We start from the raw sequence: 24,286 nt of genomic DNA, 5'->3' as shown, positions 1-24,286 counted from the left end.
GTAAAAACACAAGGCATGCAAACATATATTTATAAGAAAAATCAGATATATTCCATGGATTTTGTCATCGAATCTTTTAGAAAAAATTTCAAAACAGGCCCTCAATTTGTTTGCTCAGTTTGTCATCGCCAGCTTTTTCGAAAGCAAGTCATTGAATGTAAACATGATACGTACACAACCAGTCCAACTGTTGTTGCTTTGGCTAAAAAGTGCATTACAGAAACATATTTACAGACATGTAATTAAGAATGTGATGATAACTGCACTGCTCATATTCAATCATCTAAGTTGTGGATATGTCACACGTCACCGTAAAATATGTGCTGGTAGAATGCCTGAACAAAGTGTAGCCAATAATTTGCATTTGGAAGCCATTCCTTCTCAGCTACAGTGCTTAAATTCTCTTGAGCAACACTTAATAGCGAAACATATTCCTTTTATGAAACTTTTGGCATTGCCAAAAGGTGGACAAAATGGTTGTCATGGACCTGTCGTGTGTGTGTTCCATCTAATGTCAATAAAGTAACAAACATGCTTCCAAGAAATTATGGAAATTATTTAATGTTACGAATTAAACTGAAACGCAAATTAACATACAAGGGGCATTATGAATATAAACATGTACATACAAACCATGTCTATAATGCCTTAGAGTACTTAAAGTTAAATAACAAATGGTATCATGACATTAGCATCAATAAAGAATGGGTTAACCCTCTGGACAAAATAGACGATGTGCAAGTCAGTGATCATCAACAAAATCATCAGTGACACACTCCAAAATGCGGAAAATACTGATCATACACATATGGAAATTTGCAATAATAATAACACAACATCTCAAGTTGACACAACTGTTGGAGATGTATATATATTCAGATATGTATTACTGCTGTGCCAAAAGACATGGTTTGTGAACCAATGCAAGCGTTGCTAATGAAAGAAAAAAGAACACAACGGAAAATGATTCAGAAAGTTATGATCCTGAGTTGACATACACTGAACAAACACATGGAATGTTTCTAGACACATGTTTACAACCAGTAGATATTGCTCAAGAAGTGTTGGATCAACATTTTGACTCTGTGTTATCAGATTATTCAATGAGAATAATCATCCCATTAAACTGTTAGAAGATGCTACAAATGAAGGAAAATGTTTTCCTGTTATATCCAACGGACATCAAACTTGGTACAGGTGCTCGGGACCCTGTTTCAAAGAGGTCCACAAAAGGTTGTGTCATCTAACCGCTAGGGGGCGATCCCGTGTCTGACACATGTTAAATTGTGATACCAGCTGAATTGATGTGGCCGCCATTTTGAATGAATGAATAAAACGTTTTTGGTGAATACCAAATATTCACCTAATTTGGCACAGATGATCTTCAGACCACAGTCACCTTGACATGTCAAAATAGAACTGAATTACAGCTGTTTAAACTTGGGACAAATCTGACAACCGCTTGCCACAGGAATAATTCCTTATATTTTTACGCAGTCACTGAAATCTGATTTCCAGCACTGAGAATAGCTCACTAGGATAAATTGGTGTCCTGGCTACGTCAACGTCAGAGGTTCAAATCCAGCCAAAGCTGACAAGCTTGTCATTTCTCTGTTTAGCGAGACTATAAGCCACTGCAAAGGAAGCCAGTTACACCGCAGTCACTAGATGTCGAAAGTTTCTTCTGGTTTATCTGACCTGCTTGGCCACCACATTGCTGCTTGCAGCTATATTTGTTTAATGTTATAGTTTGCTGTTGTTAGGCTTAGTGAAGACAGCCAAATACAATATATACCAAGTATATTGAACTTGCTTAATAGTATTAGGCCTCAGCCTCACAGTAAAAGATCTGTTACATTGTTTACATTGATACGTTTTTTCACCTGTGAGTCTTCATGTGATTATACAGAGAACCACTTTGAGAAAAGAGTTTGCTACATTCCTGACATTGAAATGGTTTCTCTCCTGTGTGTGTCCTCATGTGTTGTTCCAGATAACAACTTAGAGAAAAGAGTTTGTTACATTCCTGACATTGATATGGTTTCTCCCCTGTGTGTATCCTCATGTGTTTTTCCAGAGAACCACTTTGAGAAAAGAGTTTGCTACATTCCTGACATTGATACGGTTTCTCTCCTGTGTGTGTCTTCATGTGTCCAACCAGATTACCCTTCTGAGAAAATCGTTTGTTACATCTTTGACACTGATATGGTTTCTCTCCTGTGTGTGTCCTCATATGAATAACCATATTACCCTTCTGAGAAAACCGTTTGTTACATTGTTGACACTGATGTATTGTTTTTCCTGTGTGACGTCTCTGTGGCATATTTTCCCTTGGCTGAGCCTCATTGATTCTGTTCCGAAACAGCAGCACTCCTCCATGTTCCTCCTCCTCCAAACTCTGAGCTGTAGGACAGTCTGGAGCTACAACAGAGAGAGGCTGAGAGTCACTGCCTGGTTCTGGTGCTGCATAGTCTTGTCCATCAGGCTCTGCTTTGATTTGCTCCTCAGTTGTGTTGCTGGGTAGAGAGTCTCCTTCTCTGTTCTCCACTTTAACAGTTTGGTCAAGATGTGAACATTCAGAAGAGCCCTCCTGATCAGAGTCATGTTTCACACTGGTTGAAGTGAACACGGAGACTGTAGTTTCAGACTGCAGTCCTTGGAGCTGCTCAACCTCCTGACTGGTCCACAGCTCCTGTTCCTCTTTAATCTGTGGGGGCTCTGGGAGAGAGAGCTGCTGCACATCTGGGGGGAAGAAGAGGCAAGACAACAGTTAGATGTGGCCTGCTTCATTGTTCTGCTACCTAGATTGACATCTAAAGAGACCAATTAAAACTAAAGTATGTAGATAGAGGTCTCAGCATGAGGTCTGTGGGATGGTCTTCCAAATAGGGAACACTACACCCAAACCTGATCCAAGGATGTTCTGACTTCACAATAAATTTCACCACCACTATTGTTTACAGCACATTGTACAACTGGTAGTTCTGATGTCATATAACATATTACTTTTTCAAGGTTAGGGATAACACATATCTGAACATTTATCTAGCCTTCTGAGAAGCTCATGAGTGACTGTCATTATTCATAGATTCAACTAAGTAGGTTCATTCAATGTTTTATCTACTTCCCTAGCCAGGACGGATGCCAGATCTCCTATGGTTTCTGTTGTAGAGTGGGATACTTACATCTGACCACTAGGGGCAGTAGTGCCATGGCTGGCACTACTTTACCGATTAAGCGACGGAGTAAACTAGTAACAGGCTAGTTCGCTAAGAAAAGCTAAGAGTGTGAAGCTATCGACTTTGGCAAGCTAGCGAAGGCTTTGCTCTCTCTTTGGCAGCAGTGACATGACGACAGACAGGATGGCAGGCACATTCGGTGGCACCATTTGACATAAGACAAGAGTGGGAAGAATATTGTGAAATTCTGAATTTTTTTGTTGCAAATGAGATTGATGATGCTGTATGGAAAAGGGCCATCCTATTGAGCTGTTTGGGCGTGCAGACCTACAGGAGAAAAGTTGTATGAAATCCCATTTCAATCCTAAACCGAGTGAAATAGTACAAAGATGGAAATTCAACTCAAGAAATAGGAAACCTGAGGAAAGTGTAAGTGAATATGTGGCAGAACTGAGGAAGCTCACGCAGAACTGCAACTATGGGGACATGCTCACAGTGATGCTACGTGACAGATTAGTGTGTGGCATAAATGACGATAGAATACAGCGGAGACTTTTGTCAGAGGATGGTTTGACATTTGACACGGCGCTAAAGAAAGCGCTGGCCATGGAAGCGGCCAACAAGGACATAAAATAATTGGGTGTGCTCAAGCCTTCGGCGAGAGCACAACCTTTGTTCTCTCACATATATATTATTATTATTTTTATTTCTTTTTGCCCCCCTAAAACTCAGTCAATATTTGGCCTACATAGACAACGTAGGTGTCAAAAGTTTCGTCTTGGTAGCGATTGAGTTGCTTCTATTGGAATTTACGTTCCGTTGCATGGTTTAAGCGTAAGTTAAGTTTTTGTGGCGAAAAGTGAAGCTAACGGTGGCTAATTTGCTAGCCACAGTCACTGACGTTACTAACGTCACTGCGTCACTAACGTCACGAAAACACGCGTGACTACCTTTGCCAGAACATTCGTTTCACATCTGTTAACTTGGGGGATAGCTAGGCTAACTATAGCTTTACTGCAAGGCAGCTGCAGAAACGCCACAAGAAAAGAGGCCAGGGTGATAACTATTTACTCATTTTACTTTGTGATATGACACACAATTGTGATGTGTAATGTACAATATAAGCTGATATTATTAAGGAAGTACATCTACTTTCGGAAACAGTAGTCTACTATTTCACTGAAGTATTAGCATCATGACATTAGCCTGTGTTTCCCGGGCAACACATACTACAGTGGTCTATGATGTAGCGTTATCTGTTTTCAATCGTTAAAATAAACATTCCTCACATATACATTTTCGTTGTAGGATTTATTCTGACATTAGAAAACGATTTGTTGGTGAAATTACCATTACCTGTGGTTTCAAACCAGTGTAGCTCACTGCAACGCTGTAGCTTACGCGAGACACACTACAAAAACATCTAGCTACAGTACACAGCTGTTTAGGAAGTCAAACGGCGACAGAAAATGTTCGGCACTCCCCTTACTTAAATCAAAAGTCTTATCTAACTACTAACCTGAACTTCATTGCCACAGCCTAAACGTTGTCAATCTGTTCATGAAAATAATTAATTTCAGCCTAAACCGTACAACGGAACGTTAAATCCAATTCAACCAACGCAATCGCTACCAAGAAGAACACAGCAGTAGTCTAGTACTGTACCGTAGTAGTACAATTTACCGGGGCAGCTTCTCAACACAGGGCTATATCGCATTTTGCGTTGTTACTGACAATGATCGCTACCAGTGAGCTTTTTATGAATGAGCAATTTTCCACTAAATAAATGTCAAGCTTATTTACGTTTTTGGGGGCATATTTTCAGTTAGCAGATGGTACCGTTTGAATTGCGATTCCATCTACTACTGCCGGGTAACGTCGTAGAATAATCTTCAAAGGGGTTGTTTATTCATGAATGAATGCAATATGAGTAGGCTAAATGCCTGAAAATATCATGAGAAGAGAAAAACTTAAAATGACGTTTAAATCATAGAGATTAGGTCAATTTTTACACCGGTCTGCAATAATGTCACGAAAACACGCGTGACTACCTTTGGCAGAACATTCGTTTCGCATCTGTTAACTTGGGGGATAGCTAGGCTAACTATAGCTTTACTGCAAGGCAGCTGCAGAAACGCCACAAGCAAAGAGGCCAGGGTGATAAATATTTACTCATTTTACTTTGTGATATGACACACAATTGTGATGTGTAATGTACAATATAAGCTGATATTATTAAGGAAGTACATCTACTTTCGGAAACAGTAGTCTACTATTTCACTGACATATTAGCATCATGACATTAGCCTGTGTTGCCCGGCCAACACATACTACAGTGGTCTATGATGTATCTGTTTTCAATCGTTAAAATAAACATTCCTCACATATACATTTTCGTTGTAGGATTTATTCTGACATTAGTAAACGATTTGTTGGTGAAATTACCATTACCTGTGGTTTCAAACCAGTGTAGCTCACTGCAACGCTGTAGCCTACTGTACCCGAGACACTAGTGTGAGTAGCTAACAACAACTCCTCAGCTGTTTAAGTCAAACTGCAACAGAACATGTTCGGCACTCCCCTTACTCAAAAGTCTTTCAGTAGGGAAACTATCTGACTACTAACCTGAACTTCATTGCCACAGCCTAAACTTTGTCAATCTGTTCATGAAAATAATTAATTTCAGCCTAAACCGTACAACGGAACGTTTAATCGAATTCAACCAACGCAATCGCTATCAAGACGAACACAGCAGTAGTCTAGTACTGTACTGTAGTAGTAGAATTTACCTGGGCAGCTTCTCCACACAGGGCTATATCGCATTTTGAGTTGTTACTGACAATGATCGCTACCAGTGAGCTTTTTATGAATGAGCTATTTTCCACTAAATAAATGTCAAGCTTATTTACGTTTTTGGGGGCATATTTTCAGTTAGCAGATGGTACTGTTTGAATAGCGATTCTATCTTCTGCCGGTAAAGTCGTAGAATAATCTTCAAAGGGGGTTCTTTATTAATGAATGAATGCAATATGAGTAGTCTAAATGCCTGAAAATATCACGAGAAGGGACAACTTAAAAGGACGTTTAAGTCATAGAGATTAGGTCCATTTGTACACCGGTCTGCCAAATGTATTCGTTTTGATTCAGCCTGTCAGCTGCCTCTTGCAGGGGAAATGAGAAGACATCATATTTCATTCTACACTTCACTCGTATTTTGAGTTGTAAATGAGCCGCAAAAAAAAGATGCTTTTAAATCTATGTAATCTTTATAAATAATAAGTAGGCCCGATGCATTTTTATATAAAATATACAGACCCCTGTGCAACCGACGCAAGCAAGCACACCCTACAATTTCCCCAGAAATTGTATCCTCTCTAGTTCTATGATAAAATAATTCTTCTTCTAACACACCTTCTAAATAATTCGATGGAAAAAGGAGCCGACCTGTGGAGGGGACCGTTTACAAAGTGGACGCCCGTGCAAAAGATGCAGCAGTGGGGGAGCACCGAATGCCACAGATGTGTCGGGAACAGCCACTTGGAAAACGAGTGCAGGTTCGCGGAAGAAAAATGTCACAACTGCAGTAAGACAGGGCACATAAACAGGGCCTGCAAACTGACATTGAAAGAGAAATTGAGCGTGCAGGGACCTACAAAGATTAAAGGGGGGAGAGAGAGATATTCAAAAAGTGCACATTTCACAGGAAGAGGAAGGGAGTAGTGAGCAGAGTAGTGAAGATGTATTTACTATTCACAGTATGAACACTACCATTCCCAAAGAACCTCCTCTCAGGCAATATTTAACAGTAAATGGATGTAAATTAAAATATGAGATAGATACAGGCTGTAGTGTAACAGTAATGTGACAGTCAGCTAAGCTATGGAAGAAGGCAAATGTGGCAGAGCTAGGTACATGTCCTATCAGTCTGAAAACATATACGGCACAGAAAGTAGACATTCTAGGGTCAGCTAATGTGAAAGTTGAAAAATAAAGGAATGGTCAAAGAGTTACCAGTTGTAGTTGTAGCAGGGACCAAACCTGCTTGGGCGAGTGTGGATCAGCAAGTTGGAAGTGGATTGGCGTACAATGAATAAGATAATGGGCAGCCAAGATGCTTTACAGGAAGTGTCATAGAAACATGAGCAGGTGTTCATGGATGAGCATGGCACGTTAAAAGGAGCCACAGCAAAGATACATGTAGCCAGTGATGCTACACCCCGCTTCTTCAAACCAAGGTCAATGCCTTTTGCAATGAAAACTAAGGTAGAGGCTGAGTTAGATCGTCTCTTGAAGAACAAGATCATAAAACCAGTGAAGTTCTCAGACTGGGCCGCACCAATAATCCCGGTGGTAAAACCGGACAATACAGTGAGATTGTGTAGTGACTATAAAGAAGATGCTTACCAACAGATAAGGCTAGATGAAGACTCAAAGAAATACGTAACAGTGAACACGCACTAGGGACTTTTCACCTATGCAAGGTTACCCTTCGGAGTCAGCTCCATCCTGCAATCTTTCAGCGCACTAGGGCTGTCGAAATTGCTCAAAAATGACGTTCGAATATTCCCTTTAAAAAAACACATATTCGAATATATTCAAATTTCTGGTTGCGCATTACATTTACTTTTAGTCATTTAGCAAGGACACAACATCATCTGGCAGAGCCGGGGATCGAACCAGCAACCTTCTGATTACAAGCCCGCTTCCCTAACCGCTCTGCCACCTGACTCCCATTAGGCACGTCAATAACAGGACAAATTAATACAACGAGACATAACTACTTGTATAGGTAATTTATTTAAGTTTAAACATATTTAACAACATATTACCTACACAAATATAAGTAAATGAACTAATGGCCAAGACCGCAGACCTTGGTCTCTCACTCGCACACACACACTCTTTCTTCCTCTCACTCTCCCGCAACGTCGCGCTCTCTGCGCATAGCGGTTTAAATGAACAACAACAACTAGAGAGGGTACAATTTCTGGGGAAATTGTAGGGTGTGTTTGCTTGCGTCGGTTGCACAGGGGTCCGTTTTTGAATGACATTTTTACAACTGATTTCTGTATATTTTATATGAAAATGCATACTTATTATTTATAAAGATTAAATAGATTTAAAAGCATTTTTTTTTTGCTGCTCATTTACAACTGAAAATACGAGTGAAGTGTAGAATGAAATAGATGTCTTCTCATTTCCCCTGCAAGAGGCAGCCTCATCGTTGAAACAAAACGAATAAATTGGGCAGACCGGTGTAAAAATTGACCTAATCTCTATGACTTAAACGTCATTTTAAGGTTTTCCCTTCTCATGATATTTTCAGGCATTTAGCCTACTCATTGCATTCATTCATTAATAAAGAACCCCCTTTGAAGATTATTCTACGACGTTACCCGGCAGTAGAAGATGGAATCGCGATTCAAACAGTACCATCTGCTAACTGAAAATATGCCCCCAAAAACGTAAATAAGCTTGACATTTATTTAGTGGAAAATCGCTTTCATAAAAAGCTCAGTGGTAGCGATCATTGTCAGTAACAACGCCAAGTGCGATATAGCCCTGTGTGGAGAAGCTACCCCGGTAAATTGTACTACTACGGTACAGTACTAGACTACTGCTGTGTTCGTTCGTCTTGGTAGCAATTGCGTTGGTTGAATTGGATTTAACGTTCCGTTGTACGGTTTAGGCTGAAATTAATTATTTTCATGAACAGATTGACAAAGTTTAGGCTATGGCAATGAAGTTAAGGTTAGTAGTTAGATAGACTTTTGGTTTAAGTAAGGGGAGTGCCGAACATGTTCTGTCGCCGTTTGACTTCCTACAGCTGTGTAGATGTTTTTGTAGTGTCTCGGGTAGGCTACAGCGTTGCAGTGAGCAAAACTGGTTTGAAACCACAGGTAATGATAATTTCACCCACAAATCGTATACTTGTAATGTAATGTCATAATAAATCCTACAACGAAAATGTATTTGTGAGGAATGTTTATTTTAACGATTGAAAACAGATGTAGTATGTGTTGCCCGGGCAACAGAGGCTAATGTCATGATGTTAATACTTCAGTGACATAGTAGACTACTGTTTCCGAAAGTAGATGTACTTCCTTAATAAAATCAGCTTATATTGTATATTACACGTCACAATTGTGTGTCATATCACAAAGTAAAATTAGTAAATAGTTATCACCCTGGCCTCTTTGCTTGTGGCGTTTCTGCAGCTGCCTTGCAGTAAAGCAGTTAGCTTAGCTATCTCCCAGAAGTTAACGAACTGCTAAACTAATGTTCTGCTAGAGGTAGTCACGCGAGTTTTCGTGACGTTAGTGACGTAAGTAGCGTCATTGACTGTGGCTAGCAAGTTAGCCACCGTTAGCTTCTCTTTTCGCCACCAAAACTTAATTTCCACTTAAACCATGCAACGGAACGTAAATCCCAATAGAAGCAACTCAATCGCTACCAAGACAAAACTTTTGACACCTACGTTGTGTATGTAGGCCAAATATTGACTGAGTTTTAGGGGGGCAAAAAGAATAATAATAATATGTGAGAGAACAAAGGTTGTGCCCTTGCCAAAGGCAAAGCACACCCAATAATATATATGTGAGAGAACAAAGGTTGTGCCCTTGCCGAAGGCAAAGCACACCCAATAAACAAATGTTGAGTGCTGATCAAGAGTTTTGTGCAAGCAATTTAAGGTCGCGATTCTTGTCCCAAATATGGCAGGCTTCATTCAGTGATTGAAAAAAATATTATTAACATTAATTGAAGTTTTACAGTATAGAACCGACATTGAACGCTCCGAGCGAGATGTGCTGTGGTAAACATGGAACTTTTCCTTGGCATGAAACGGCAAATAATCAAACCAGTGCATGAATCTGTTGTAGCCTATCTAGTCTATTTTATTCATGCAATATACAGTCTGTACAGGCGCACTATGGAAGGGATTCTACAGGGGATTCCCCAGTGTGCAGTCTATCTCGACGACATCCTTCTGACAGGAACTGATGATCAGGACCACATCCGTACAATCCAGCCGTTGTAGTGTTACAACGGCTGGAGGAGGCAGGGCTACGATTGAAATGGAGTAAGTGCAATGTCATGGAGAAGGAAGTGACATTCCTTGGACACAGGGTGGACGCTACTGGGCTGCATCCATTGCCAGAGAAAGTGAAGGCGGTCCAGAACGCACCAGCGCCTACTACAGTCACGGAATTGAAAGCGTATCTGGGACTGTTAAACTACTACCATAGGTTCCTACCAAATTTGTCTACACTATTGGCTCCTCTGCACCAGCTGCTTACATTTACATTTAGCAGACGCTCCTATCCAGAGCGACTTACAGTAAGTACAGGGACATTCCCCCGAGGCAAGTAGGGTGAAGTGCCTTACCCAAAGACACAACATAATTTTTCACGGCCGGGAATCGAACTGGCATCCTTCAGATTACTAGCCCGATTTCCTAACCGCTCAGCCACCTGACTTCTTAGGAAGGACGAGCCATGTTGGGGGTCAGAGCAAAAACGCACCTTCAACCAGTCAAAAGAAATGTTACAGTCGAGCAGTGTTGGTACATTATGATGAAGGAAAAGTAATGATACTATCCTGTGATGCCTCCCCCTGCGGGTTGGGAGCGGTATTGTCTCACTATATGCCAGATGGGGCTGAGAAGCCTATAGGGTTTGTATCGCGCACACTCTCACCTGCGGAAAGTAACTATTCACAGCTTGATAAGGAGGGGTTAGCTATAATATTTGGCGTGAAGAAGGTTCATAAATACTTATATGGGAGGAAGTTTGAAATCTGTACTGACCATAAGCCTCTTATCAGCTTGTTGAATGAAATGAAAGCAGTGCCACAATAGCGTCTCCCAGAATAATGAGATGGGCAGTAGCATTACGAGCATATGAGTGTAATTACTTACAGAGCAGGCAAGGACAACGGTAACGTTGATGCTCCCTCGCGGAGCATCAACGAGCATCAACGACGGTCCACCTCCTGAGGAACGAGTGCTGATGCTGGATCAGGAGAACAGCCCAATGATGACGTTGCAGCAAATCCAGAGCTGGACAGCCAAAGATCCAGTCCTGTCGAGGGTCCTTGAGTACCTACTGAGAGGCTGGCCAAATCACAATGATGGACAGGAGTTTGCTGCTTACAAACAGAGACAGCATGAGCTCAGTGTCCAGGACGGCTGTGTGCTGTGGGGAGCCTGTGTCATCGTTCCAGAGAGAGGACGCACAGCAATGATGGAACAACTGCATCAGTCATCCCGGCATGACCAGAATGAAAGGCTTGGCCAGGAGCTATGTGTGGTGGCCTAATCTGGAACATTGAAAAGAAGGTAAAATCATGCACCACATGTCAAGAGCAGAGAAAAGCACCTGCTAGTGCCCCACTCCATCCCTGGGAGTGGCCCAGTAAGCCATGGAGAAGGCTATAGACTATGCAGGTCCTTTCATGGGAAAGATGTTTTTGGTAATAGTAGACGCTAGGGGTGGAACGGTACACTGAAGTCACGGTTCGGTTCATACCGCGGTTCAGACATCATGGTTCGGTATGAGTTCGGTACAATGGAGGGAAAAGAAAAACAAACCAGGTTCCTCTACAAGTGAATACGGGCACATGGAAGATGACATGTAAATTCCGATTGCGTCAGTGATTTTTTTGGCCATATTTGTATGTGTATCTAAAGGCTGGTTAAGCACTGTAGGGAGGAGAAGTTGGACAGTTTTTTGTCTTGTTCCAGTGATTGGCACACCTGGGTGATGGCATCGGATATTTTTAGTCATTTTGCACACGCTCTTATCCAGATGTGTTATATGCGGTAGCATGTTAGATGTATTTCTCACATACCCCAGAACTGCTGAACAACTCCAACACACAGTGCTTGTCTTATCCACCACTCTCTCGCCTGTACTACTGTAACTGAATGGAAAACCGAAGTCTTCCAAAACTTGCGATCTTAAAGAGGCCGGCGGGTCCTCTATCTCTTGTGGATCGCCACCACTCGCCATACTCGTCCTTAGTGCTGCTAGCTATCTCTGACTCACGGCAATCAGAGCTTCAGAGGTAAAGCGGGGCAACATATTAGGTGTCCCTAAAGAACACGGGTATCTAACAGTAGTTCCGCATTACATTAATTAATTTGCACGCAAGTTGTATTTATTTTTATACCGTGTATTCTCCGTGTAATTTCATGCACCGAACCGTGACGCATGCTAGTGTTACTTGTTAATGCCGAATTATACTTCTCCGACTCCGTTACGGCACCGACTACTGAATTTTTGGTATTGTGACACCCCTACTGTATATTGTTACCTAGCTTGCTACCCTTAGAATGTGGCTGTAACATTAGCTCTGCAGCTAACAGCTGAGTTACTGTACCTAATGTAAAGGTAGCATCAAGTATGTGTGTGAATACACATGCTGTAATGTGAGTGTTGTACACTTCTTTGTTATTTGGATAACCATTCTGCTGTTGGTGTTATGGCGCGCGATATCCGCCTTTCCAGCATGTCATGTCACCATTAAGCAGTTGCCATAACATGGTACTTGCAAATTGACAAAATGGACCTCACATGGAACAATTCATGCAGAGGTCCTTATGTGACAGGACAAAAAGAGGGCAAAAGAGAGTGCCTGTGCGAGTGCAATTTTAAGTTTGTCAAACAGTGTGTGTGTGTTTGTGTGTGTGTGTGTGTGTGTGTGTGTGTGCCTGTGTGTGTGAACACGGATGAGCCAGACTGTGATCTTAAAACACAAGCAACACAAGGATGTGTTGCTTTTATTTTTTATATTCGATATTCACTATATTTTCAAATTTTACATTGTCGTTAAAATTATTGCAATATTATTGCTAATATTCGATATATCGCCCAGCCCTACCTGATACACCCAGATCTAAAGAGTAAAGTGGAGGCTAAACAAGCAGGACAGAAAACATACCAAGACAGACACACAAAAGCTTGCAGTTTTGTTGTCAGAGACTTGGTGTATACCATAAATGTTGGGTATGGTCCTAAATGTATACCGGGGCCGTTTCAAGAGATTACAGGGCCCGTGTCATACACTGTATTATTGGGGGATGGTCGAGTGGTATGTCGGCATGTTGACCAGCTGTTCAGCAGACAGGAAAATTACGGTTCAGATCCAATGACAGACAAAACAGATGAGGAAGACAATGTAGAGCTTAGTCCACCAGACAGTGAGGTGCTACAGGACACAGCTATACCACTGCCACAAACAGACAACGCACCTCCTAATGAGGAAACCAACGGACCTGGTGGTTCACCTAAAGTGGAAATGCGACGCTCTCAAAGAACTAGAAAAGCCCCAGCTCATATTTGAGAGTTTGGGAGGTAAAGGAGATTCTAGAATGCGCCCTTATCTCCTTTAGGAAGTACGGTAGTCTACCCTTGCTTCCAACACAGACATTGTGTGAGTGTATATGAAAAGAAAAATACATGGGACACTCACACAGCCTTGTTTATCGTTTTTAAAAACGGTTCAAACGGTTGTTCAGTTAAACACTGAAATGTTATTGATGCATTAAGTGAAGTGATTGCAAATTGAATTGTTATTTTCGGAGTGACTGTCATTGGAAAGTGCACATTTTACATCGACTCTTGTTTACCCTTTTTACTGAACATAGGGAGTGTTACTAAATACTGAACATGCAGGGTGCACAAACTTTTGCTTCATGACCTTTTCCCATATTTAAAAAAGTAGTAAAGTACTGTAAAAGATGGAAATAAAAAAAAGTGACCTTGCTTAAAATATACCTTTTGGAAATCAGGTCATCTTTTACTCTCTTACCTATTCAAAGTAACAGACATTTTGACCAGGGGTGCCCAAACTTTTGCATGCCACTTTACTATTATTATTATTCACCATGCCTGGGTGCTAAGATGTTGTTACTTTGCAATGTGAATACAGACAGTTCATTGACTCATGTTGGAAAAATTGAATATGTAACACATTTATCCTGTATAAGAATGATTCTGTGTTCAGTATTCCTTGGGTGCAAAGAGAGGCCTAACCCCAAATCTGAACTCTGGGTAAACATACAAGACCCTTATCTTGGGGCTGAGGACTAGGAAGAAGAGGGTTGGTTTGGTTGTTTTAAGGAGATACTTTGTGACAAGGACTATAGGTGAAGACGCAAGGTCTGGTGACCATTTGTTGACACCTATGTGAAGGAGCTTTTACGACCCCAGGACCGGAGATCCTGTTGTTGTCTTTCATTCAGGGTTGATGTCGTAAACACGCACACACTCTAACACGCATGCACACACACGCGCGCCAGGTCTATGCAAGGAGCCAATGAAGAAGAGCCATGGGACATTTGCATGCCTTTGTCTTAACCAATAACTGTAAAGAGCGTGGCTGCTTAAATAGGTAGCTAGCGCAACATGCTAGCAGACAAACTTTGTAGCTTGTTGTTGTTTTTTTGTTTATTAGACTTTTGGTTCATAGACAATTGACTGCAGCCTATGCATTTTGGTATAGGAGGTCTAATAGTTAGAAGTTTAATTATAACCAGAAAGACAGATTAACACTTTTTAATATATCCCTCATGTAATTATATCGTAACAAATTCACCATTCAACTCTTGCCTAAATCGGGGATTAAACATTGTAGATCTTTTCTTTTGAATTTTGCTATACTCTACTGTACGTTCACTTGTCTCAAAGAAGTTATCAAGTCTGTTATTATGGTGGATATCACTCAGATAGCTAGCTAAGGACACAGCTGGGGGGTGTTCCATCAACGTCGCTAACGCAAGTCGCGCTTACACGAATAAGTCTCACTTGGGTAAATGTCAACTGGTGAAGTCTTCTCTTAATTGTTGACTTTGACACAGATACGCCTACCTCCTGGAGAGTGTTCTTGATCTGGCCAACTGTTGTGAAGGGGTTTTTCTTCACCAGGGAAAGAATTCTTCTGTCATCCACCACAGTTGTTTTCCGTGGTCTTCCGGGTCTTTTGGTGTTGCTGAGCTCACCAGTGCGTTCTTTCTTTTTAAGAATGTACCAAACAGTTGATTTGGCCACACCTAATGTTTTTGCTATCTCTCTGATAGGTTTGTTTTGATTTTTCAGCCTAACGATGGCTTGCTTCACTGATGGTGACAGCACTTTGGACTTCATATTGAGAGTTGACAGCAACAGATTCCAAACACAAATACCATACTTGAAATTAACTCTAGACCTTTTATCTGCTCCTTGTCAATGAAATAACGAACTCCCTTTATGAGGGAATAACATACACCTGGCCATGGAACAGCTGAGCAGCCAATTGTCCAATTACATTTGGTCCCTTAAAAAGGGGGGGGGGGGGCACATATAAAATGTATTGTAATTCCATTCGTTCACCTGATTTGGATGTAAATACCCTGAAATTAAACCTGAAAGTCTGCACTTAAAGCACATCTTGATTGTTTCATTTCAAATCCATTGTGGTGGTATACAGAGCCAAAATGATGAAAATTGTGTCAATGTCCAAATACTTATGGACCTAACTGTATATATATATATATATATATATATATATATATATATATATATATATATAGTAATATAGAGGGAACCAATAGGCTACTTTAAACAATGAAAATGCTTTATACAATTGAATAAAAAGTCTCCTTGATTCTCTGTTTCAAGATTACCTGGAAAACTGATGATAATATTCAAGTACTGCTTTGGAGCAAGGTATACCCTTCATATTTCCTGGCATAGTTGCCTTTGCTAAACCTTTTTAAGTCACCAACCCTGTTCAAGAATGTCCCACACAAGACACACAGAGATGCAGACACACTGAACAGTGGTCAAGGCTTGGCTACAGTGAGTTTGCTTCCTTGTGTGTGATTCCAGCAGACTACATAGTGTAGGCCTACTACCCTCATTTCTACTATTATAGTCTACTACTCTCTTTTCTACTACTTTCTACAAAGGATGGTAGGCTGCTCTTATGTGTTCATTGCCATCCTTGAGAGTTGCTAAAGTGTTTTTCTATGTACCTATATATTTTTTAAGAATGACAATAAAATATATCAAGATAAACTATGCTGGGCCTGCTGAACCTATACTTCTTCCACATATACTGGTCAGGGAAGCATTACTTCTGTCTCTGAAGACCCTTGGGGCTGGTGGGAAAAACGCTCTTTGTATAATCTGAGCTCCTTCATCCACAGGGTTGTCAAAGAACGGATACGCCATAATTGATTGTAACTTGTCTAGATTCTCTGCTTAGTTTCTATGGCATTATTTTATGTAAATGAACCAATGGCTTTTGAAAACAGTTAAAGTGACTATTTCTTAACTTGTTTATTTAAATTAATACCTTCTTTGGAGATGAAGTAAACATCACACACATCACACGAGCTTTCAATTTCCGAAATATTGGGATTCATCATTCTAAGACCACACCTGCAAACAATTCTGCTGTTTAGGAACACATCATGAATCACACGTAGATTTTTTTTAGGAACTTTCTTAAGAACAAATTTAAGAAATAACTTAGGAAGATATTGGTGAATGAGGCCCAAAGTGCTTTGCACGCAGGAATTTACTTGATGGAACTGTCTTTTGAAATTCTGTTTCTGCCTGTTTGAAATTATTTGCAACACATCTTAGCCAGAGCCCGTCTGTTTAGCTTGACTTTTAGCCTGACACTAGTTCCGTATAAGTATAAGTTACCTTGGTTACGTAGCTACACTGTAAAAAAAAAAACTAGTAAAGAAACAGGAACAATCTGGCAGCTAGGAAAAAAGGCTTCTGCAGGCTTTTGTAGTCTTTGATATTGACTGGTGCATGCTGGGATTGCATGACGTCAACTACCTGAGCTCAGTTCACAATTCAAGGTTCCTATGTCTAAACCAAAAATTATGTTATTAAGAAGTTATTTGTCCGTGGGATGAAAGTAAATATCTTCAAAATAACTGTTAAAATAGCTAGTTTTGAAATTATGTGTTTTAACAGAACATTTTGGTGAAAAAGTTATTAGTATGAAATTATGTGTTTTAACAGAGCATTTTGGTTAAAATGTTATTAATATTTGTAAAAACCAGACATTTTAGTGTATTTTTAAGTAACAACATTTGGCTGTAATTTGTATGTAAAAATATGAATTTACAGTTTGCCATTGTCTTTCTATCTGTAATTCAGAAATACAGAAAAAAATACGTATAATTTACAGAAAAAGTGCGGTATTTTTTTATGTATTTTTTACAGTGTAGAACAATAATCCACTTTAATGGAACGGAACTCTCGCTGAAGTAAGCGAAATAAGTCTCGCTTTTCTTTAATCTACGTTAACGGAACACCCCCCTGGTGTCGTACTAGTTTATACTAATAGGGAGGACAAACGTTCTGCTCTCAATGTAATCACAACAGAGTTCCAAGCGTCAACAAACGCAAAACTGAACTTTTTGCTCATTTAACCCTTTGATACACAACATGGGTCTAAAGTGACCCGGGAGAGTTAACATTTTCTATATCTTCGCAAAAAAAATATTTAATCATTCAGTATTCCAGGTATTCCTCAATTAACTTGTTTTTGGTCATCACAAGTCCTTATTTTCATTTTTTCTTCTTTTGCAACAGCAAAAGGGAAAGAGTGGAGAAGTATCAAACAGGAATTCATGGCCTCTATCAGTTTGCAGGGGAGGACAAGAGCCTAGATGTGGCTTTTTTGGATCCAATTGCAAAATCCAATGTATAGCCACCATGGGGCTAAAGAGATATGATATCACCAGCTTGACTTTTGATGACAAGAGGAACAGGGCTTTGTAACAAGAAAAACATCTCATAGCAGCATTCAGGTATGTGTGTGACTGTTTCCTGGCTAATTGCAGAAGACGGTTCATTCCCAGTAACTTTGTCACCAGAGATGAGCAGTGTGTGCCATACATGCCCAGCAAGCCAGCAAAATGTGGAATTAAAATATTCTGGATGTGCGATGTGAAGGTCCCATATGTGGTAGACTGAGTGTTCCAAATGAAGGGAGATGCCAAGTCCCACATTTTTTCATGGTCATGTTGCCATTTAATTTGGATTCAATGGCAACATGACTGGTGAGCTATGTGCTGAAGAAGGGAAAGGCTGTTGTCCTTCTGAGCACCATGCATGATGGCAAAGCAGTGGATGACAACCATTTTGTGATCCAGTACTGTAACAAAATAAAATCAGGAGTGGACACAATGGATCAGATAGTTTGCACCTACTCATGTAAGTGGAGAACACAGAGTTGTCTGGCACAATGTGCTGGATGTTGCCACCCTCAATACCTACACTAACTTTTACAACAACACCATGATTAAATGGGTGGTGTGACCAAGCAGCAGTTCATCAAGGAGCTAGACAAGGACCTTGTTATGCCACATAAGAGGCGCATGAAGGCCAAGTCACAGCTCCAAAAGTATATTAAAGAGGTGATGGAAAGATGTGGAGTAAAAACTAAATGCAACTACCACCCAGCCACAAGAAGAGCTCTTATCATCAAACTTTATGAAGCTGAGGATATCCTCAAATCTCTTTAGCCCCATGGTGGCTTTATACATTGGATTTTGCAATTGGATCCAAAAACTCTCCCGCAAGGCCACATTTAGGCTCTTGTCCTCCCCAGCAAGGAGGATCAAACTGATAGAGGCCATGAATTCCTGTTTGATGCTTCTACACTCTTTCCCTTTTGTTGCTGCAGCTCTTCATCTCTAAGTTGTTGCATTTCAGAACCTCCTCAATGATGCTGTCACTGATGAACATCTCCCAACCTAAAAGCAGCAGGGTTGAGCTGTGAAATGTGTAGCAGGTGAATAACTATTCACAGTAAATATGTTCCAAATTGCAAATATCCAAAGTTTCTATCAAATTCCATAGTGAATCCATATGGGTCATTTTAGACCCATGTCTATAAAATTGATGTAGTACCACAAAAAGTTTTTTGCTCAGAATGTAAGAATGACAACAATTAAAATAATGATTTGTGATACTCAAAAACAAAATAAAGGAATAATTGGATTATTAAATAATGAAATGAATTGATTTTTAAAGATATAGCAAAGAAACACTCAGCCATACATGAAATGTCATAGGAAATGAATGCGTGTCATTTTAGACCCATGTTGTGCATTAAAGGGGGTAAGCATAGTTTGTGTATCAAAGGGTTAACATTATGATAAAAAAAAAAACACAATAGTGAGATGTAATGTACAGTAGGCCTACGATGTAGCCTACGCTGATATTTGGGTGTGCTTTGCCTTCGGCAAGGGCACAACCTTTGTTCTCTCACATATATATTATTATTGGGTGCGGAAACAGTAGTCTACTATTTCACTGAAGTATTAGCATCATGACATTAGCCTGTGTTTCCCGGGCAACACATACTACAGTGGTCTATGATGTAGCGTTATCTGTTTTCAATCGTTAAAATAAACATTCCTCACATATACATTTTCGTTGTAGGATTTATTCTGACATTAGAAAACGAGTTGTTGGTGAAATTACCATTACCTGTGGTTTCAAACCAGTGTAGCTCACTGCAACGCTGTAGCTTACGCGAGACACACTACAAAAACATCTAGCTACAGTACACAGCTGTTTAGGAAGTCAAACGGCGACAGAAAATGTTCGGCACTCCCCTTACTTAAATCAAAAGTCTATCTAACTACTAACCTGAACTTCATTGCCACAGCCTAAACGTTGTCAATCTGTTCATGAAAATAATTAATTTCAGCCTAAACCGTACAACGGAACGTTAAATCCAATTCAACCAACGCAATCGCTACCAAGACGAACACAGCAGTAGTCTAGTACTGTACCGTAGTAGTACAATTTACCGGGGCAGCTTCTCAACACAGGGCTATATCGCATTTTGCGTTGTTACTGACAATGATCGCTACCAGTGAGCTTTTTATGAATGAGCAATTTTCCACTAAATAAATGTCAAGCTTATTTACGTTTTGGGGGGCATATTTTCAGTTAGCAGATGGTACCGTTTGAATTGCGATTCCATCTTCTACTGCCGGGTAACGTCGTAGAATAATCTTCAAAGGGGTTGTTTATTCATGAATTAATGCAATATGAGTAGGCTAAATGCCTGAAAATATCATGAGAAGAGAAAAACTTAAAATGACGTTTAAATCATAGAGATTAGGTCAATTTTTACACCGGTCTGCAATAATGTCACGAAAACACGCGTGACTACCTTTGGCAGAACATTCGTTTCGCATCTGTTAACTTGGGGGATAGCTAGGCTAACTATAGCTTTACTGCAAGGCAGCTGCAGAAACGCCACAAGCAAAGAGGCCAGGGTGATAAATATTTACTCATTTTACTTTGTGATATGACACACAATTGTGATGTGTAATGTACAATATAAGCTGATATTATTAAGGAAGTACATCTACTTTCGGAAACAGTAGTCTACTATTTCACTGACATATTAGCATCATGACATTAGCCTGTGTTGCCCGGGCAACACATACTACAGTGGTCTATGATGTATCTGTTTTCAATCGTTAAAATAAACATTCCTCACATATACATTTTCGTTGTAGGATTTATTCTGACATTAGTAAACGATTTGTTGGTGAAATTACCATTACCTGTGGTTTCAAACCAGTGTAGCTCACTGCAACGCTGTAGCCTACTGTACCCGAGACACTAGTGTGAGTAGCTAACAACAACTCCTCAGCTGTTTAAGTCAAACGGCAACAGAACATGTTCGGCACTCCCCTTACTCAAAAGTCTTTCAGTAGGGAAACTATCTGACTACTAACCTGAACTTCATTGCCACAGCCTAAACTTTGTCAATCTGTTCATGAAAATAATTAATTTCAGCCTAAACCGTACAACGGAACGTTTAATCGAATTCAACCAACGCAATCGCTATCAAGACGAACACAGCAGTAGTCTAGTACTGTACTGTAGTAGTAGAATTTACCGGGGCAGCTTCTCCACACAGGGCTATATCGCATTTTGAGTTGTTACTGACAATGATCGCTACCAGTGAGCTTTTTATGAATGAGCTATTTTCCACTAAATAAATGTCAAGCTTATTTATTTTTTGGGGGCATATTTTCAGTTAGCAGATGGTACTGTTTGAATCGCGATTCTATCTTCTGCCGGTAAAGTCGTAGAATAATCTTCAAAGGGGGTTCTTTATTAATGAATGAATGCAATATGAGTAGTCTAAATGCCTGAAAATATCACGAGAAGGGACAACTTAAAAGGACGTTTAAGTCATAGAGATTAGGTCCATTTGTACACCGGTCTGCCAAATGTATTCGTTTTGATTCAGCCTGTCAGCTGCCTCTTGCAGGGGAAATGAGAAGACATCATATTTCATTCTACACTTCACTCGTATTTTGAGTTGTAAATGAGCAGCAAAAAAAAGATGCTTTTAAATCTATGTAATCTTTATAAATAATAAGTAGGCCCGATGCATTTTTATATAAAATATACAGACCCCTGTGCAACCGACGCAAGCAAGCACACCCTACAATTTCCCCAGAAATTGTATCCTCTCTAGTTTTTATTTTTATTATTTTTATTATTCTTTTTGCCCCCCTAAAACTCAGTCAATATTTGGCCTACATAGACAACGTAGGTGTCAAAAGTTTCGTCTTGGTAGCGATTGAGTTGCTTCTATTGGAATTTACGTTCCGTTGCATGGTTTAGGCTTAAGTTAAGTTTTTGTGGCGAAAAGTGAAGCTAACGGTGGCTAATTTGCTAGCCACAGTCACTGACGTTACTAACGTCACTGCGTCACTAACGTCACGAAAACACGCGTGACTACCTTTGGCAGAACATTCGTTTCGCATCTGTTAACTTGGGGGATAGCTAGGCTAACTATAGCTTTACTGCAAGGCAGCTGCAGAAACGCCACAAGAAAAGAGGCCAGGGTGATAACTATTTACTCATTTTACTTTGTGATATGACACACAATTGTGATGTGTAATGTACAATATAAGCTGATATTATTAAGGAAGTACATCTACTTTCGGAAACAGTAGTCTACTATTTCACTGAAGTATTAGCATCATGACATTAGCCTGTGTTGCCCGGGCAACACATACTACAGTGGTCTATGATGTATCTGTTTTCAATCGTTAAAATAAACATTCCTCACATATACATTTTCGTTGTATGATTTATTCTGACATTAGTAAACGATTTGTTGGTGAAATTACCATTACCTGTGGTTTCAAAACAGTGTAGCTCACTGCAACGCTGTAGCCTACCCGAGACACTAGTGTGAGTAGCTAACAAAAACTCCTCAGCTGTCCTTACTCAAAAGTCTTTCAATAGTTGAAACAATCTGACTACTAACCTGAACTTCATTGCCACAGCCTAAACTTTGTCAATCTGTTCATGAAAATAATTAATTTCAGCCTAAACCGTACAACGGAACGTTAAATCGAATTCAACCAACGCAATCGCTACCAAGACGAACACAGCAGTAGTCTAGTACTGTACTGTAGTAGTAGAATTTACCGGGGCAGCTTCTCCACACAGGGCTATATCGCATTTTGCGTTGTTACTGACAATGATCGCTACCAGTGAGCTTTTTATGAATGAGCGATTTTCCACTAAATAAATGTCAAGCTTATTTACGTTTTTGGGGGCATATTTTCAGTTAGCAGATGGTACGGTTTGAATCACGATTCAATCTTCTGCCGGTAAAGTCGTAGAATAATCTTCAAAGGGGGTTCTTTATTAATGAATGAATGCAATATGAGTAGGCTAAATGCCTGAAAATATCACGAGAAGGAACAACTTAAAAGGACATTTAAATCATAGAGATTAGGTCCATTTTTACACCGGTCTGCCAAATGTATTCGTTTTGATTCAGCCTGTCAGCTGCCTCTTGCAGGGGAAATGAGAAGACATCATATTTCATTCTACACTTCACTCGTATTTTGAGTTGTAAATGAGCAGCAAAAAAAAGATGCTTTTAAATCTATGTAATCTTTATAAATAATAAGTAGGCCCGATGCATTTTTATATAAAATATACAGACCCCTGTGCAACCGACGCAAGCAAGCACACCCTACAATTTCCCCAGAAATTGTATCCTCTCTAGTATTAGTACATTTACTTACGGAAAAAGTAATTCTTTTCATGATAGCTAGCTAGGGTCGAACACAGCTGGTGTTACATAATAAACTACTCCATCGTCCATTCACAAAAGTAATGGGATTCTGACTTTATTTACTCCCCATATTTTGACAAGACATCTGGGTCTGACTGTGCAACATCAAATAATATATAATTACAATAAACACAGCAGATTATAATCAACTGTAATTATTATATCGAACCTTTTCGGTGAATCTTGATTTCAGGTTGAGAAACAATGTCCAACAACCGCTGCAGTCGCGCACTCTCCTCCTTCGAACGAGAAATCTCCCCTTCGAACTCGGCAAACGATTTTTCAGCGGCTGCGAAAATCTCCAAAACTGCTGTTGTTAATCGCTGGGTGATAAAATCCATGAACACCTCTAGTTTGGACATTTTGATGGTGAAAAATTCGGATAGTTTACGAAATTGTAGCTGGAGGAAGTTCGCTTTCTCCCTCAAGCTCTTTCTTTCCAGCCGGATGTAAACAACTCAAGCTGATCCGGTGATCAGTTCCCTGGCTTCTTATAACCTTCGAACCATCTGTTGTGGTGGAGCTTGATCATTCGTGGCTTGACTGCATATAGGCTACTGTAGACCATACACTGTATGATATAGACACAGCATCAAAGCTGTGGTCCCAATGGTTTCTATGGAAAGAGTTCAGTGGTAAAGCATGTAATTAACTAGAGAGGGTACCATTTCTGGGGAATTTCTAGGGTGTGTTTGCTTGCGTCGGTTGCAGAGGGGTCGGTTTTTTACTGACACAACTGATATTTCAGTATATTTTATATAAAAATGCATACTTAGTATTTATAAAGATTACATAGATTTAAAAGCATACATTTGTTGCTGCTCATTTACAACTCAAAATACTAAAGAGTGAAGTGCAGAATGAAACAGTTGTCTTCTCATTTCCCCTGCAAGAGGGAATGGTGATCGGCTATATAGCCTCATAGTTGAATCAAAACAAATAAATTGGGCAGTCCGGTG

General features: G+C 40.0%; 1 protein-coding gene across 1 annotated transcript; it reads right to left on the bottom strand.

The window, feature by feature from the left end:
- Positions 1 to 1,758: 1,758 nt before the first annotated feature.
- LOC136965364 (uncharacterized) lies at positions 1,759 to 23,747 on the bottom strand. Its single transcript, XM_067259494.1, has 2 exons — positions 23,497 to 23,747; positions 1,759 to 2,742 (listed from the first exon to the last, which is right to left on the bottom strand). The coding sequence occupies exons 1-2, from the start codon at positions 23,687 to 23,689 to the stop codon at positions 1,880 to 1,882; spliced, it is 1,056 nt and encodes a 351-aa protein (XP_067115595.1). The 5' UTR covers positions 23,690 to 23,747; the 3' UTR covers positions 1,759 to 1,879.
- Between the last annotated feature and the right edge of the window lie 539 nt (positions 23,748 to 24,286).

This window comes from Osmerus mordax, chromosome 21, assembly GCF_038355195.1.
Source record: "Osmerus mordax isolate fOsmMor3 chromosome 21, fOsmMor3.pri, whole genome shotgun sequence".
Classification (NCBI taxonomy): Eukaryota; Metazoa; Chordata; class Actinopteri; order Osmeriformes; family Osmeridae; genus Osmerus; species Osmerus mordax.
This window is presented reverse-complemented; position numbering and strand designations above follow the sequence as displayed.

Excerpts from the sequence above, each read along its gene's own strand:
- LOC136965364 (XM_067259494.1), bottom strand. The coding sequence starts at position 23,689 with ATGTCCAAACTAGAGGTGTTCATGGATTTTATCACCCAGCGATTAACA. Across the intron at positions 2,743-23,496 it reads AATCAAGATTCACCGAAAAG|ATGTGCAGCAGCTCTCTCTC; the intron begins GTTCGATATAAT and ends TCTTCCCCCCAG.